A 17,655-nucleotide genomic window follows, 5' to 3' on the forward strand; every position below is an offset into this window, starting at 1 on the left:
CAAACCAATAATTACTAACCACATACCATCGTTCAGCAGCCTGTTTTAAGTAAAGAGAGTGAAGGAAAGTCAAAGTTTGTATGTTTTTAGTCAGGTTAATAGTTACACATGATAAAGTTAACATAATCATTAAGTCTGTAGTTTTCAAGAGATAACTTGCAAAGGGTAAATGTTTAATATGCATTGTTTCTGAGATGATATCAGAACAACAAAGAACAATTAAATCTGCGCTTTTCTGTTGCACTGCCTTTTCACTGATTGTAATTTATAGTGTAAGAAAACAGTCAGCCTCTTCTGCAACTCAGGTTTCATTAATTGAAGTGTGACAGGGATTATTACTTCAGACCTGAAAAGCAATCAAAGACTTTAGCATGATACATAAGACGTTCTGATGGGAGTGCTGATGGAAGGTTTTGCCAATTTTAGCCAGTCCCATCTACAGTCCTGAAGTCCATTATTGAATAACGGGGGGTGTATTGAACAACTGTTGTCTGGTGCTGGTGATTTGATTACGTTCTGTTTGTTGCTCAGTGAATTAAACTCAACTGATTACATGAAAGCTTTTGAAAAGTGTTTAATCTGTGTTGGATGAATGACTCAGGATTCTGGATTGCATGTGTTTCACTGCATGTCAGTATGCATTGGATGTGAACATGAGCAGCTGAGTAAAAAAATGTTGTGGTGCTGAACACTAATTTATGAGCACGCAGAGCCAGCAGCTGCCCCCTTGTGGCTAACCTCTGCTAAGACACACTCATGTTTTTTATGGTGAGTTAACCCATTTAAAAGGCCACTGAAATTCAATATGCAAATGAGACATCCCACACACTAAAACGTATGCATTATCACACACACTGATATTTATTCAAATCAACACACACAAACAACATCCTGTAGTGATTTGTTTTTAAATACTGAGCTTAATGTGATGAGCTGATGAATCTCCTACTAACATCAACACAGTGACCTCACAGGGACAGCCTGACATACTCCAAACCTCTGTGACTCTGTGCATTTGCATACGTGTGTGTAAGTGTGTGTGTGTGTGTGTGTGTGTGTGTGTGTGTGTGTGTGTGTGTGTGTGTGTGTTGGGTCACAGAGAGGACAAGGTGACTCAGTTGTGCAAAATGTCAGAATAATTAAAAAAGGTTTGTGTTCACTAAAGTAGGATTCACATTCAAAAGGATCAGTGGAATTTATCTTCTGAGTGCGGTTTCAGGTGTTTGACTGGAAGTGTCGGTGCTTTGTGTAACACAGACATGGTGTCAGACTTCTGCTGCATGTGGGAGTGTGTGTGTGTGTGTGTGTGTGTGTGTGTGTGTGTTGTCTCTTTGTCTGACTCGGGTAGTGTGGGCACTCGGCCAGAGTTCCACTGAGTTCTGGTCGTGTTCACAGCTCTGTCTCCCCTGACATCCCCGTTTGAGGCAGAGCCAACCACACAGAGATTTAGCTCCACCAATGAGAACGCAGATCATGGCTACACAAGCCAATCAGGGTGATCTGAAGGCCATCCAAAACTCAGCGGGCGAGTCTGAGAAGCCAGCCTGCCAGACTGGCTGACCGCTGACTGGTGAGAGAGAGAGAGAGCCTCTCTACCAGTCACTCATTCTGTAATTCATCAGCGTTTATCCACCACACATCCAGCTGCTATGCTGATTAGCATTTAGCTTCTATTAGCATTTAAATGAATCTATGAGGACGATGCTTCTCTTTAATATGAGTGTATCTGTTGGGGCCAAATGGCTATATGAATGATTTATGGTTAAAAATGGAAAAGAGCCAAACATTAATGAATTTAGATTTATTTGTTTATATTATTGTTTATTCTGGCTTATTTTGGTTTTAGCTTTTGTTAATTGATTTGGGGGTATTCATGCCTAATTTCTCCCTCTTCAGGGGCGGAGCCGCGGCCTATCGGCAGTGTAACTTAAGTTGATTGAGGACACCTTGGGGGGAGAGTGGGAGTGGGGAATCGGAACAGTTTTTTGACTGCAAAGGGGATACGTGATAGAGCGATCTGATTTGTTTATTTTATTTTGTGAAGTTTAGTTTTTGCGGAAAAGCTTTCTGTTATTAAATGTAGCCTGTAAGTTATAACTTTGGATCCGCGGCTGCCTTTTGTTTTTTTATTTGATAGCGTGTTAATCCCGCTCAGTAATAGCTCACCTAATTGATTTTGTCTGAAGTCATGACAGTATCATTGCCTCGTAGTTCATTCTCATTTTGGTGGTCAAATAGAAAAAGTTCCCTGAGAGTGAGTAGAACTCCTTAAAGGTTTCCCTAAAGGCCTTTATTCCCTGCAGAACTCAGTTATTAGTCCCAGCCTCCCACAGAGCCCCTCCCCTCTGCTGCTGCTGCTGCTGTGCTGAATCATTTCAGCACCACAGACAGCTCTCCTCAAACCTCTCTTCATGTTTGTGCCATTCTGCGATAGAGACGGGTTTTATTGCTATATTTTATTATTCTGGTGTCATTCTCCAAGTTCACAGACACAGCAGGGACATTTTTCAAAATGGAAAATAATTCCAAGGTTCTTTCATTGAGCAATAATATTAAGGAGGGCTGAATGTTGTTGTTTTTTAAAGAGAAAATAAGTGATCATTGTGTTGTTTTCTTTCAAACATCTATCCATGCGCAGATATTTTTAATGAAAGCTTTTCCTGCTCCTAAGTACACTCGTTAAGTCATTCTATAAATAAAAAAACAACCGGTGCTCTTTGGCATTTCTCAGGAAATCTCATACACTGAATAAATATTTAATACATCAGGAATCCCAAAAGGTTATTTTTAAAAGAACCCCCATCTCAAGGGATCATCATGGAGGCTGCGGGGGTCTTGATGCTTGATGAGTGTGTTTATATGTTTCTGTCCAGATGTGTGCATGTGATTCAGGCTGCACGTTACCCTGCCATGTTGAATGTATGTATTTGGGTCTCTGCAGCATAAATGTCTTTGATTCAGTGGAGTCACAGGGGAGCTGCGCTGATGAGACCGCTGTTGTGATGTAGAGTAGTGCTCCCTACACACAGATAAAACATGACTTACAGGAGAGTGTGTGTGTGTGTGTGTGTGTGTGTGCGTGCGTGTGCGTGTGTGTGTGTTAGGGGGAGGGGGTCTGTGCTTTTGCCTGCAGCTAATGATGTAATTATGTTGAAAACAAACGCAACAACCAAACTCGTTTAGGAGGAGTTACACAAATAAAAATCAACACAGAATAATATGAAATCAGAAACCAGAGATTCATGAGTAATGTTAAGAGAAGATCATTTAATGCTTTTAACCCCCCCCCCCCCCCCCCCCCCCCTAATATCTCATACAAACATGTTCTGTCCTGTGTGGTTCTTCATTTCTGTCTTTTGAACAGATGATCTGTTAACTGTGTTTTTTTCTTTCCTCCTCAGGTCACATCTCTCCATGGAAGACCTCCAAACAGGTACAGTGATTGAATCCAACTGTGCCGCTTGTGTGTGTTCAACCTGGGGAAAGGAGGGGGGCAGGGGGGGTGGGGGGGTGGGGTGGGGGTGTTCTGGTGCAGATGTGTTTGTTGGAGCATAGGGGGTAGGATAAAAGTGTGCAGGATCAGTGGCTTTTTGCTTCATTGTGAAATGAGCCGACGTGTCCTGACCTGCTCATTGGTTTGTTTACGTCAGATGTGTCTCCTCACCAGCTGGGGAAGAGCTCTTTAGATTCCTACTTCAACTGCGCCTGCTGCTCGTACAGTCAGCTGTCACCCATGATATCTATTCAGACAGGATATATCTCAGCTTCTTTAAAGGCTTCATATGTGATTTTTTGATCCAGCAGATGTCGCCCTTGAGCACCAGCATGAAACCAAAACAACTCGCGCTGCATTGTTGTGTTAGCATGCTAATGCTAGCTATCTTTATTCTGCTGGTATCTTCACACTGCATGTAAATTTACCTGAAATGAGCGTGATCTAGAAACACAGTTAAGCAGTGAGTACAGTATGTTATTCTTCTTTTCTCTAGTCCCTCAATTAAACAACTTTTATACACGAGGGGAGGAGTCAGCCGGCCGTCCTGGCGATGTAAACAAAGTGAAGATAGGACTCTGAAAACTCTGAAAACATCACAGACAGTGGGACTCGGGTGTTACACCCATTGTAGACAGTCATGACTCACAGAGTTATTTTCAGAGGATATACTTGATTTCTACATTTAAGTGTGAAACATCACATATAAAGACTTTAAGTTGAACTTGTGTATTGTTGGTGTTTTCCTTCTAGTTGCCTGACCAGTGGGACCCACATGGCAGCCCCCAAGCGAACCTGTCAGGCCCAGTCCTCCCACCAGGCACACCCTTCCCAAACCAGCCACAGCACCGCACGTCTGTGCCCGACTCCACTGAGGGCTTTGACCTCAACAAACCCGACCCTTACGACCTGTACGAGAAGTCAAGGGCCATTTACGAGAGCCGACGTGAGTACTCGACCAAGATCGTTGGAGATGAATAGAATAGAATAGAATAGAATAGAATAGAATTACTTATTGAGAATTATTAAGAATATTAAGAATAGATAAATAGTAAATAAGCACTTAAAATATAAAAAACAAGAATAGGTAGAGATGTATACATTAAGGCTTTAACTTAACATTCCTACTGGTTAAAAAAATGAAATATTAAATACAACATTTCTTCAGGCTTGTCAACTGAATGTAAAAATACTTGCTGGAGGTAAGAGATGTAAGTTTGCAGAAACAGCGATGACAGTGGTGAATATGTTAATACGTAATGAAGAATTGCGTTTCTATAACTGCACACACCATGGTGGTTTGAAATCAAAGAGTCAACCTTTAATGTCTGCACCCTCGTCTCAGGTCCAGAGTACGAAGAGGTGGAGGTGCATCTGCTGAGGGAGAAGACCGGGTTTGGCTTCCGTATCCTGGGGGGAGACGAGGCCGTGCAGGCTGTGAGTCCGGACGCCCGTGACAAGGCTCGTATGGGACGGGCTGGACCACACACATATTTAACCTCATACACACCGAGCTTGTATGACTTTGCACTTGACCTCATCTCACACTTCATCCAGTCAGCACAACATCCACAAACACACACTTAAGCCTGGCTCACACGGTGCGATTTTCCCCCGATTGTATAAAAGTCGGGGTGTCATGTCAGCTCAGACTGTACGACTGAATCGTTTACGACGCCCGTCCAGACCTTGAGATTGACGTGCTCACACTGTACGAGTGAAATCGTGACGGAGCGTTGACAATTGTTAATAAAGTTTCATTTGAAAAAAACAAAGGATGCTGGTTGGTGAAAGAAGAAGGAAGTGGAAGTTGTTGTAGGATATAGAAAAGTTGATACAATTGTAGATATATGGAGACAAGTTTCAGAAAAGTGCTGCACTGATGATCTGTACCGGGTTGCGTCCTGCCGCTGGTTGCCATGACTACAGTCCTCCCTTGTCTGATTATATTGTAGTCACACACAACTTCTGCCGGACCCTTTCATGATGTAATCGTCAAGATTTTAAATTCTAAATATTAAACATGTTTGAAATAAATCGGGGCGTCCCCGACGATCGCCGGGCAGATCGGGGACGTTAAGATTGGATCTTTGGACCGCTCACTCTACGAGATAATCTGAGCAGATAATCGGGTCCGAGCAGCCTCGAGTCGGGAGAGACCCTGAGATTGTCGGGAAGAATCGGAGCTCAAATCGGCCCGATGATCCTGCAGAGTGAGCCGGGCTTTACTCACACACCTTGGCTGTCTCTCACTGTCCTGACGCTCTAACTGCTCAGTACCTCCCATACTAAAACAAACGCCTTGCTAAGTTGTCCTTGTGTGAAGCAGCATGCAAACCCAAAAACTAGCTCAGGCCCCTTGATCCTCTTCATACATGATGCTAATATTGATTGTCTTTGAACAGATTGTTATTGGTGCCATAATAGAGAACACTCCGGCTGAGCGTGACGGACGGCTTCGACCCGGGGACGAGCTCATCTCTGTAGATAAAAACGTGGTTGCTGGGAAACCACACAAATACGTCATAGACCTGATGCACGCAGCTGCTCGCAACGGTCAAGTCAGCTTGACTGTGAGAAGGAGAGTGCAAATGCCCGGTGAGGATCTGTTGTGCTTGTTGTTTTTTTGTTTGTTTTCTTGACAGGAGGACATGCTGCACATTTCACTGGCGTCAGATTAAAACACACATGCTGAAAGTGTGTGTGCAGGATCAGCTTGTACTTTTCACCCACGCTTTGTTTCTGTAGAAGTAGATCAGGAATCCATCAATCCTGAGGGATACATTCTTCAACCAGACTTTGGGGAAGGTCAACACATTTTGGGGGTTTGGATAGTACAAGACATTCAAAGAAACAAAACAGCTCTCACATTAGCCTGCTCATGTGAGCTGCACACACAGCTGAAGTGTTCACCTCCCTGGTTGAAATGTTAATCAACATGAAGTTGGAGAAGTCTCCATCCAGAATGCTTTGGCGTCACTTTAACAATTAACTTTTAAAGCCATTAAAAGATTTGTTATTACAACTAATTAGGGAAACACATTTCTGTTATTTTGTTGACTTGTGTTTTGTTCATTAAAAGTGCTGCAGCTGACTCTGTTGTTTGTGATGAAATGCAGTGCAACTGAAAGGGCATTTACATACACGAGAACAAACAGACGAGCAAAATGAGTTTTTGACAGAGAATCCTGCGGGAGCAGAAGAGACACTGTTTCAATACAAACAACAAATTCTACATCTTAAGCTGTTTTATATTAAAATAAGATTTTTATAAGATGAATGAACCACTAGGGGGTTCATTGGTCACATTTGATATGAGCAGAGCTGCTGCTTTGACACATCCCCTCTCTCTCGTCTTTCCTCCAGGTGAGCTGTGTCCTGTGAACGGTCGTAGTCCGGGCTCGGTGTCCACACAACACAGCTCTCCACGAAGTGACGCAGCCTCGGCTCTGGGCCCTTCGGCCCTCGCTATCCCCTCTGCCACCTCCCCGCCAGAGGGCTCTGCCCTGCAAACCAGCGATGTGGTTATTCATCGAAAGGAGAACGAGGGCTTTGGCTTCGTTATCATCAGCTCCCTGAACAGACCGGAAAATGCCGCCGTCATCAGTGAGTTGTTCCTGTCTCTAGCCCTGAAGTGTGTCTGTGATGTTTTTCTAAATAATGACAAACCATCCTGAAGGTGGTGACTGTCCTGTGGTGTTTCTATTTTTAGTTTGATCCTAATTTAAATAAAAATGTTTTCAGATATCAGATCATTTGCCACACACTGCCCGTCGTGTTTGTGCTGCATGAACACTTAAGAAACATGGTCAGAAGTGAAATATCTATTTAATTTGCTTTCCTAATAACCAGTGTGCTTCAAGTCCCCTAACAATTAAAACTGATTGTTTTCTCTTATCATATCGAATAGTTATAAAACTTTCATCAGCTGGGGTGAAACTCAAATTGACTTGTTTTTTTAGGTTTGCTTTTTATTTTGGTCTTAATTTCATACCGAGGTAGCAATCAATTCTTTTGATACTGAAAAGGGAGTTAGATCTGAAGTCACCATGGTTTGACTGAAAAGGGAAGAAACCATCCTGCACTAATACTCCTTGCAGTTTTGTCAACATCCAATCCAGAAATATTTTAGTACTTTATTCAAAATAAATTCGAAGAATTGCATCCCACATTGTAAAAACATTTGTCTTGTTTGGATGTGGTGGTGGTGATAAATGATTTAGAAAATGATGTTTGATGTTGAAATGGAAGGCTTGAGTTGTATACTGCATGCTGCACCTTTTCCTGCCAGGAGAGACTTTCAAATCTTATTCTTCTTTCGTTCTGTTTAATACCGCCTTATTATCGCCTGTTTCCAGCTGTGCCTCATAAAATAGGACGAATCATCGAGGGCAGCCCTGCGGACCGCTGTGGGAAGCTGAAGGTGGGCGACAGGATCCTGGCTGTAAACGGACAGTCCATCATCAGCATGCCGCACGCCGACATAGTCAAGCTCATTAAAGACGCTGGGCTAACAGTCACACTGCACATCATACCAGAGGAGGGTAACTGCTGCATATTGTTCTCATTATTATTTACATTCAAATGTGTGTCTGTGAAGCATCTTGTTTTGTTTGTAGTTAATTAACCCTCAGGCATCAGTTTCATTTGCTACCCTCTTAAGACACTAAGGACAAAAATGTCCACTTCCAAAAAAACTGCTATAAAAATAGATTGATATTTTTTTGCATAGATCTCTTAAACAACTCCAGCCCTGCTCAAAAATATCAAATATTGAATAATTATCAGGAATTTAACCCTTTAAATGCCAGTTTGATTACATGATTATGGCCCTTAAAAGGTTAAATTCCTAAAAATGATTGAATGTTTGGTAGTTTTGAGCAGGGCTGAAGTTGTTTAAGAGATGTATGCAGAAAAAAGTAGAAAGAAATATCAATCTGTTCTATTTTTATAGCAGTTTTTTGTAAGGGGAAATTTTTGTCCTTAGTGACTTAAGAGGGTAGAAAAGGTTCCTTTCCAAAGGGAAGTCTCAAGGACAAAATGCAGTTATGGGTTTGAGCTAAATGCTTCAATCTAAACTTCAGTCAATGCATTTAGACAGATCAAGAGTCTTTTCATCATGACCATTATAACAAAGCTTCGAATGATACAGTAGATATAATTCAGCTGTTTTCTCAAATACATTTCAGAACTGAACTGCTCTCTTGTTTTTTTTTTTTTCAGTCAGTCTCTCTAGAGTTTCTTGAGATGTTAAATATCTTGTCCTTCACAGGTTCTCATTCTGGCCCCAGCTCTGAGAAGCAGAGCCCCATGACCCAGAAACATAGCCCCCAGACCCAGCCCAGCCCTGTAGCCCAGCCTGGCAAAGGAGGCGCCCAGCCCGGCCAAACGGTAGCTCAGACCGGTCAAGCGTCCATTCAGCCCGGCCAAATACCAGCCCAGACGAGCCAAACAGCGACTGGCCCTCATGCACCAGCATCCTCCCAGAATGCACCTGCTGGAACCCAGCATAGCCCAGTGACCCAGGCATCCGGACTCCCTCCTCAGCTCTACCTCCATGATGGCAGGTAAGACAGCACTAAGAGGGATTTCTTGAGTGCAGAGCGCTGGATTAGCCTAGCGGTGATGTTGTGCGCCCCGTGTATGGAGGCTATAGTCCTCTTGACAGCGGATGTGGGTTTGTTTTCCGACCTCGGCCCCTTTGTTGCATCTCATCCCCCTCTCTCTCTCCTCCCAACATTTCCTCTCTCTTAGCTGTCCTATTCTGGGAATGAGTTCCCACCCACTGATCTGTGATTGGTCTGTAGCTTCAGTGGTCGAAAATATGAGGAACTAGCGTTGTAGTTTCACCCGCTAACCGCAACAGCTTCCAGTGACGCAATATGATGATATTTATATACTGGAAGCTCCTTTTCAGACTCAGAAATACAAAGATTTCTCATCTCAGGGGAAAATGAGGGCGGGATGCACGAGCATTCAAAAATACTACCAGGTTTCTAATGATACAAAGATTAATGCTAATGGGTGAAGTATCCCTTTAAGTGCTCAGTGACTAAACAGAGAATGATTGAAGGAAAACATAGAAGACATTTTCAGAGGCATCAGGTATCAAACGTAGAGTTAAGGTGAGTTTTAAACCATTCCTGTGACTGCTGAAAACTTCATCCATGACAGACTCTCAATCCCAAACTTGTTTGTACTTAGTTGCATAACGCCACTTCCAATGTAAATAATTTACCCCAAGGTGTCTCCTTTATAATGCAGGAACTCAACTATCAGTCCTGATCCACTTCAAAATGATAAATGTGAGTGTGTGCATGCAGGTCTACGATGAGGACAGTAGCCTGACCAGAGCTGTGGAGTTATCCCTCTTTTCAGGTTTTTATGATACAAGCTCCGACACAGATGATGTTTCTGAGCTTCTTAAATGACACACACTCAGATAACTGAACGTGATAACAGAGAACAAACCATATCACGTATTTTTGTAGCATCACCATGGAATCTAACCAGAATCCTCCTCTGGGATGTTTTCATTGGATTTTGGATCATTGCAGAAAATAATCTCTGTGTTAAACACGTTTCTGAAGCGTAGGCGTTTTGTTCAGCAGGATAATCTTCACAGATGAACGCCATTTTTATGATGTTTGAAGCGTTAATGCGGCCGACAGAAGTAAAAAGCTAACGTTATGCTACAAGCTAACTACACCACGGTGGGATGATTGTGACATCACTAGCGTTATGCTTCAGACGATCTCTGATAAACTAATCCACGTAGCTTAATAAATAGTTTACTAACATAATCTTCACCTTAACCTAAAGATTAAACCTACAGGAGACATCTCCGACTAGTGAGAGAGTTCCCGCCCTCTGTGTCCGGCGTGATGACCTTTAATGACCCCGACAAACACTGTAGTCACATTTAGCCGCTTGTTAGCAACCGCCTTTTTAAAGACGAGTAAAAACTTCCAACTTCACAAGTGGAGGTATTACCTAACGTAGTTTATGTGGTCTAACAAAACACCAACATCTCTTCAGCTTGTGTTAACCACAGACCTTATTTCAGGAGTCTAACCACAAACACATTCAAAATCCCCGTTGACTTTTAGACGTTAGACCTCATGGTGCTCAAATGCTAACTTACTTCAGGGTTTAGGACTCATTCCTGTGGCGCTCTACGTCAGAGACACAGTCCCACTCACACGTAATGAGAGCGGCCCGTGTGATTCTTTGCCTTGAAGGACACAACCTTTCGTCGATACATTTAAAAAAAAACAACTCCCTCTCCTTCATGACATAAACCTCTCCAATGATCCCTCACAGGTCAGAGGTCAAAGCCAGACAGGACGTCAAACCTGACTACCGCCATCCTCCGTTCACTGATTACAGGCAACCTCCGGTAGACTATCGTCACCCACCGGTCGTTGACTACAGACAGCCCCCCACGCTGGACTACAGACACCCCCCTGGTCTGCTGGACTTCAGGCAGCACCCTGCCGCTGCACAGTTCCCTCTGGGGATTCCTGCGGACTTCAGACTTCAGGTAAAGTTGTTGACTCAACTCTGCACTGTGTTCAGTATTAAATCCACAAAGTCATCAGTATGCAGTCATGCCAACACCCTGTGTAGATAGTGTTAGAATTCTACAATTCACTGAGCAGACGCTTTTATCCAAAGCGACGTACATCAGAGAGTAAGAACAACACAAGCAAGGATCTAGAAAAAAGGGAACAATGTCAGTGAGAGCAAACGATCAGCTTTGAGTCTGATTGGACACACAGGTGCTGACAGGAAGTGACCAGAGGCAAAGCACAACATTGAGGGCAGTTCTTGAGAGCTCTAATCAGTATAGAAACCATCTTATAAGTCGTCGTTATCAAACAAAAACCATCGTCATTACCATCATCATCATCAATAATATGGAGACCATCATCATTAAGTTAGTAGGTATTCATGAAAGAGCTGGGTCTTTAGCTTTTTCTTAAAGGTGCAGAGGGACTCTGCAGATCACATGGAGTTTGGAAGTTCATTCCACCACCGGGGGGCGACAGAGGAGAAGAGTCTAGTCAGAGACTTAGGACCCAGCATGTTGGCACCATTTTCCCAGTATATTGGTGGGATATGTAGTTTTTAAAAAAAGCTGTTTTCATTTGCAGGACTACGATTACTTCACAGTCGAGCTGGAGAAAAGTTCAAAGGGTTTTGGCTTCAGTATCCGCGGCGGCAGAGAGTACAAGATGGACCTGTTTGTGTTGCGGCTCGCTGAGGATGGACCTGCCATCCGTAATGGAAGGATGAGGGTGAGATGACACACATGACATGATGAAAACCTTGAAAAAGTTAAAAACGCTCCTTTAGAAGAGAAGTGGACCTGCTGTAAGTGAAGAACTACTGATGCTCCGTTTAAAGATTTAGAAAAGGTGTTTCTCACTGAATGTCTGGAGTTATCCGTCGCCCTTCTCTTTTCTTATTCAGATCTTTTACTTCACTCTCTTTCCCTCCTTCTTTATGGGGCACATATGGTTTCTAGGTTAGCAAAGCAGCAAAGTGAGTAGGTGTTAAGTGTGTGTGTGAAACATTGCCATAGTAACCCCCCTGCTCATCATCAGGTGCACTTAAACACGGCTCTGGGTGCCCCTCGTTCCCCTTGTTGCTCTGGTCAAGTCTTTGGCTGTCAAACAATTGGGAATTGATGAACAGACTGTCAGAAATCAACCCCTGTCCTGTGTGACCCCTCCAGGTAGGGGATCAGATCATAGAGATTAACGGAGACAGCACCCGGGACATGACTCACGCCCGCGCCATCGAACTCATCAAAGCGGGAGGCCGGCGGGTGAGGCTGCTGCTGAAGCGAGGCACGGGACAGGTACCTGAATATGGTGGGTATTTAAAGACACACATTCAAGTCTCTAAAGGGGTTCCCCCTCTTTCTGTGTCAGATCAGATGTCTTTATCACTTTCATAGTAGGAGTCACAGTTTTAGGTTTGCCGGCTTTTTCCCGCAAATATTTTTTAACTTTTTTACTCAAGAGCGTATTAATATGCATTACATTAATATCTTCTTGCATTTTTCTCTCCTGGCTCCTCAGTTTTCTGTCTGTCATCTGTAATTCACAGTTTGTGTTTATGTGAAGAACAGCGTTGATCTAACAATCTCTTTGTATTTCGACCGCTCTGCTTCTATTCTAATGATTTGTATAGGCTTTTTACTTGCCTTCCCTCAGGAATGGTACCTTCCAACCTCTCCATGTGCATGAAAGGTGACACACTAAGCTCCCCCTATTTCTTCCTAATGGGCCACTCTAAAGACACGGTTTGTGAAAAAAAACTGCACGTCTCTCTCTCATCATTCTGACCATTAATATCTGTGAAGTGGAGCTGTGCTTTTTGGGCAAATCATGATGCATGGATGCACGATCACAAGTTTACTGACGCATGGTTTAAATAGCAGCTGTGTGTGTGTGTGTGTGTGTGTGTGTGTGTGTGTGTGTGTGTGTGTGTGTGTTTATCAACATGTGTTTGCTTGCGTGTTGTAATAAGAGACCCCCCAGATGGAACTATCGTTGTGAAGTAGATTGTGTGAAATGGATCTGCTGAGGATCAGTCTGTCACACAATCACTGATGTGTTCATTGTGTTCAAACACTGAACGACTCTTCAGGTGTGACATGTTGGTGTTCAGGCCTTTACACGGTCGCATGCAGGTTTGCCTGATCAAATATAACGGAGTGGCTTTCAGAGGTGTCAAGTAACGAAGTACAAATACTTGGTTACCTTACTTAAGTAGAAATTAAATCTATACTTTACTGGAGTAATTATTTTTCAGCCTACTTTTTACTTCTACTCCTTACATTTTATAAATGGCCTCGTTACTCCTGTTTCATTTCGGCTTGTTTTCATTCAGAAAAATAAAAACCTATCTAGATAAATCGCGCCATCCGGATAGAGTGAATTTGATTGTGGTTGGCAGGGTTCCCACTCGTCCTGGAAAATCACCAAAAATTATTCCAACACTCCTACAGGGTTAAACATTTTCACCGCCACGCGTTATTAAAAGTATTTGTTACATTAATCCACATCGCAGATTAAATGGAAGTCTGTAGATAATGTTATGGCTCCGCCTCCCCCTCGTGTCAAAAGTGGATATTTATTTACAATTTAGTTGAGAGGATGGAGCGAAAAGATCCTTCACAAAAAGAGAAAATGAAACATGAGTGGCAACGACTATCAGGTAGACTTGAGTTTTCTCTTCAGTTTGAGGTCAGCTCATCAACATACCTTTGTAGCTCACAGTGGGTGTGAGCCAGTTAAAGACACTTAGTATTGGTGTGGCACCATCACGGACTGTCATACCAGCTCGAGCATCGCTGAAAATGATCCCTGGAAAAGAGTGGGAACCCTGGGTTGGATGAGAAGTATAAACATATATCATTCCGACACGCTGTGGCCCGGCCTAAGCTTTTTCCCCTTTACATTATTTTTACTTTTATACTTGAAGTCGTTTTGAAACCAGAACTTTTACACTTCGAGTAAAAAGCTTGAGTTGATACTTCAACTTCTACAGAAGTCTTTTTAAACCCTAGTATCTATACTTCTACCTGAGTAATGCATGTGAATACTTTGGACACCTCTGATGGCTTTTAATTGTACAACTTGTGCGTGTCTCTCTTTCTCTCTGTATGCACGGGGCGGCATGCTGTTTGTGGCGCTCTGCTTGAATTCCAGTCAAAACCTCTGAGTGTTTTCTTCTTCTTACCTTCAGACTGTAACGACCCCCGGGATTCCATTTCTACAACCCACCCTGCCCTGCAGGAAGTGACCCCAGAACCCCGCCCAACTCCATCACTCTCATCCCATCCGGCCTCAGCCCCAGACTCCCCTCATCAGCTCCCTCTAGAGGCCACAGTGTGCACGGCAGACAAAGCTCCACAGCTCTCAGACCACAGCTCCGTCAGAGGGGCTGCAGCAGGTGGCAGGACCACCCAGCAGAAGTGCAGCGTCAGGGGGCAGGGAACCCCTCAAGGGTCGTCTGGAGAGGTGGACGGTGGACCAGGAGACAGACAGGCTCGCGCTTTGCCTCCCAAAGGCGTCCTGGGGAGGTGTGTTGAAAGGAGAGAGCGGCAGAGGGACACGTGCTCCCCCTGCTGTGAGAGGAAGGGTCTGCACAGTCAGGCCGTGACAGCTCTCTGGCCCTGGGACCATTATGCGAGTGTGAATGGAGCCAGTCTGGGCGGTAGAGACGGACATGTCGGCCTCCAGGAAAGGCTTGTTTCTAGAAGTCTTTTCCCCAGAGAAGATGAGAGATCCATCGGCCACAGCGGACTCTGCTGCCCCTCTAAAACCCTGGAAGATTCTCATGTGAGGAGCGCGTCAACAGCCTCCCCCGGACCCTGGAACGTCCCCAGGTCTGACCAACTGCCCGGCACTCTGAGGTCCTGGACCTCTACAGTGAGCAGGTAGAATGGATCTTTCTGGTTCTGGACTGGATCACACTTGTCAGGTTCCCCAAAATTCTCCTTCACCACTCTCATTCCAGTTTTCTACCCTGTCTTCTTCTAAGATCATAGTTTATGTTTCATTTGTGCTGATGAGATAATTATTACACCTACCACCTTAAAAAAAATCAGAGGAACATTAACTCAGTGTGTCGGCATGTAGGACCCTGTTGTAATCAAAGATGGAGCGGGCATCGTCTTATGTCCGAGCGGGGGGGCCGTGCTTTCATCATGTACCTTTAACTGCTCGAGCGCGTCCGGCACAGATTGGTTAGTCACGTCGCCTCAGATGGAACAAAGATCCTCACAGGAGACAGACATATGTTCATCCAAGAGATTCACTTTTTGCTCCGTTTTCTCTGTGCAGCAGGACGAGCGGGACTACCAATCTGTCGGAGGGAGGCAGAGACACTGAAACTCCTCGAGGACATGGCACTGACCCAAGTGACAGCCTGGTTAACCCCAACATATGTTAGCACTCACATGCCTATATCATATACTGTAAATGTAAAGATGTGACAAATTATGTACATTTGGTTATCTCAACAAAAAAAAAACAACAGACCTGTTGGTGTTTTTTTGAGGCCATGTTGTAGTTAGAAACATTGTAAAGAAAAAGATATAACACAGGACGGTATTTTAGGATGACTAATGACATGACCTCGTCTATAACTACATATCAAAGACTGTGCAAAGTCATCGAACCCCAGACCGCTATTGGAGGCGGTGGTCGTGTGCATGGATATAAACCACCATGTCGTTTTTAACAGGGACTCTCGTGTCTCTCAGAGGTAGAATAATAGAAGCTGACAGCTGGCTACTCGTGTGAGACAAACAGATAATCTTGTTATTTTCCATCCAATTGAACTTTTTGAGTGACTGAAAAAGTCGGCTTAGTAAGAAACTCACAGTACTTCTCTGAGTCGTGTGCACCACTTGATCATAACCATGCAGACGTTGTGCAGAATTATGTGTTATGTATTCATTTAAGGCTCCAACTAAAGAATCTGTCCAGTCTATATCTCCCATTTCTATGCCTTTTTACTGTGCTACGTGTACCACATCACTGTGGGAGAGGGGCGTCGGTGTGAGGTCGAGGAGGCCGATGGTTATGAGGTGGGGGGGGGGCGGGAGTGCCTTACTCAAACTAATGCACAGCTGTCTGATTTGTTTTGGGAACTGAATGCAACATAGATGTTAGTGACCATGCACACATATCAGCAAAACTGTTTTCTTTCTGACTTAACACCGAGCAGTATTTACAGTCATCTCGATGCACTCTCAGCTTATCATTGTCGATGATCGCCCTCGTCCCCCCACACACGTTTAACAGGGATCAGATGTAGCCTGTAGCATTACATCCTCTCCTGGGAGAGTGGAACAGTGATCCCTTGTTGTTTCAAATGACTTTTTCTTTCAGCTTCATTTTGTCCATTGTGAAAAAGAAAATCGGTTAAGTTTGAGGTTGTTGCAGGCAGAACTCGTGCTCGCTAAATCTGAACCCTGATCTGTGAAATACAAACGCAGTAAAAAAGTGTTTGATCACAAAGTTTTGATACTTGGTAGAGTCAAGGCGTGCTGCTATGATACAGACCAGAGATGAAGATTTCACTTTTCCTCATCATCAACTTCTCTCAACAAGTTGATGCTCTAGAAAAAATGAATCACAAGCGCGAGCAAATGTTTCCCGTGGAGCCTTTAGGTTAAAGTCTTTATATGTGATTTTTCACACTTAAATGTAGAAATCAAGTATCTCCTCTGAAAATAACTCTGTGAGTCATGACTGTCTACAATGGGTGTAACACCCGAGTCCCACTGTCTGTGATGTTTTCAGAGTTTTCAGAGTCCTATCTTCAGTTTGTTTACATCGCCCGGACGGCCGGCTGACTCCTCCCCTCGTGTATAAAAGTTGTTTCATTGAGGGACTAGAGAAAAGAAGAATAACATACTGTACTCACTGCTTAACTGTGTTTCTAGATCACGCTCATTTCAGGTAAATTTACATGCAGTGTGAAGATACCAGCATAATAAAGATCGCTAGCATTAGCATGCTAACACAACAATGCAGCGCCAGTTGTTTTTGTTTCATGCTGGTGCTCAAAGGCGACACCTGCTGGATCAAAAAATCGCATATAAAGCCTTTAAGACAAGTGGAGGACCAGATGCAGTTTTTTAAAGAATCAGAATGCAGCACTACAGTAGCTGTCGTGGTGAAGGCCTGCTGGTAAAAATGCTACTGGTCTTGGACTTTAGTAAGGTTTCCAGTAAAGCCTCTGGTCTGGCTGTTTTCTTAGCTGTGATAAATTATGTTAGTGAGGAGCATGAAAATCTGCCAGTAGGCTGTAGAAACCTGAGAACGGTTTGTACAAATGTCAGAGTTCAGAAAAGGTAGAAGAGTTTGTCATCCTGCCCTCTGTCTCCGTTCAGAGCCCCCCCTGCTGTGAGTGAATTTGTATACAAAAAAAACGGCTTTATTGAACCTGTGAAGGACGGCACGTTCATGAACACCCATTAAGATCAAGTATAACTGTGTAGTGTTAATTGTGTACTATTCACCTTGTACAGCTGTATTCCTACAAATATGGTTTACTGTATCATTGATACTGTAGTTTCAAAGACGTGAACAACTATTTTTATGAAATGCGACAGTACTGATATATAACATTTT

At 43.6% G+C, this 17,655-nt stretch overlaps 1 protein-coding gene across 7 annotated transcripts in view; it reads left to right on the forward strand.

The window, feature by feature from the left end:
• Positions 1–16,621, forward strand: part of magi2b (membrane associated guanylate kinase, WW and PDZ domain containing 2b) — a 92,965-nt gene extending 76,344 nt beyond the window's left edge. For 2 of the 7 annotated variants that reach the window (XM_065957356.1, XM_065957359.1), the window contains exons 12-22: positions 3,402–3,433; positions 4,247–4,439; positions 4,839–4,954; positions 5,899–6,091; positions 6,860–7,099; positions 7,852–8,037; positions 8,766–9,060; positions 10,817–11,036; positions 11,650–11,793; positions 12,234–12,372; positions 14,255–16,621. In XM_065957356.1, the coding sequence (XP_065813428.1) occupies positions 3,402–3,433; positions 4,247–4,439; positions 4,839–4,954; positions 5,899–6,091; positions 6,860–7,099; positions 7,852–8,037; positions 8,766–9,060; positions 10,817–11,036; positions 11,650–11,793; positions 12,234–12,372; positions 14,255–14,952 (2,456 nt within the window). In that variant the 3' untranslated portion in view covers positions 14,953–16,621. Of the gene's footprint in view, positions 1–3,401; positions 3,434–4,246; positions 4,440–4,838; positions 4,955–5,898; positions 6,092–6,859; positions 7,100–7,851; positions 8,038–8,765; positions 9,061–10,816; positions 11,037–11,649; positions 11,794–12,233; positions 12,373–12,694; positions 12,807–14,254 lie in introns of all 7 variants that reach the window. The other 5 variants (XR_010666712.1, XM_065957360.1, XM_065957362.1 and 2 more) reach the window with 5 other exon arrangements.
• Positions 16,622–17,655: the final 1,034 nt, after the last annotated feature.

This window comes from Labrus bergylta, chromosome 7 (genome assembly GCF_963930695.1).
Source record: "Labrus bergylta chromosome 7, fLabBer1.1, whole genome shotgun sequence".
Lineage (NCBI taxonomy): Eukaryota > Metazoa > Chordata > Actinopteri > Labriformes > Labridae > Labrus > Labrus bergylta.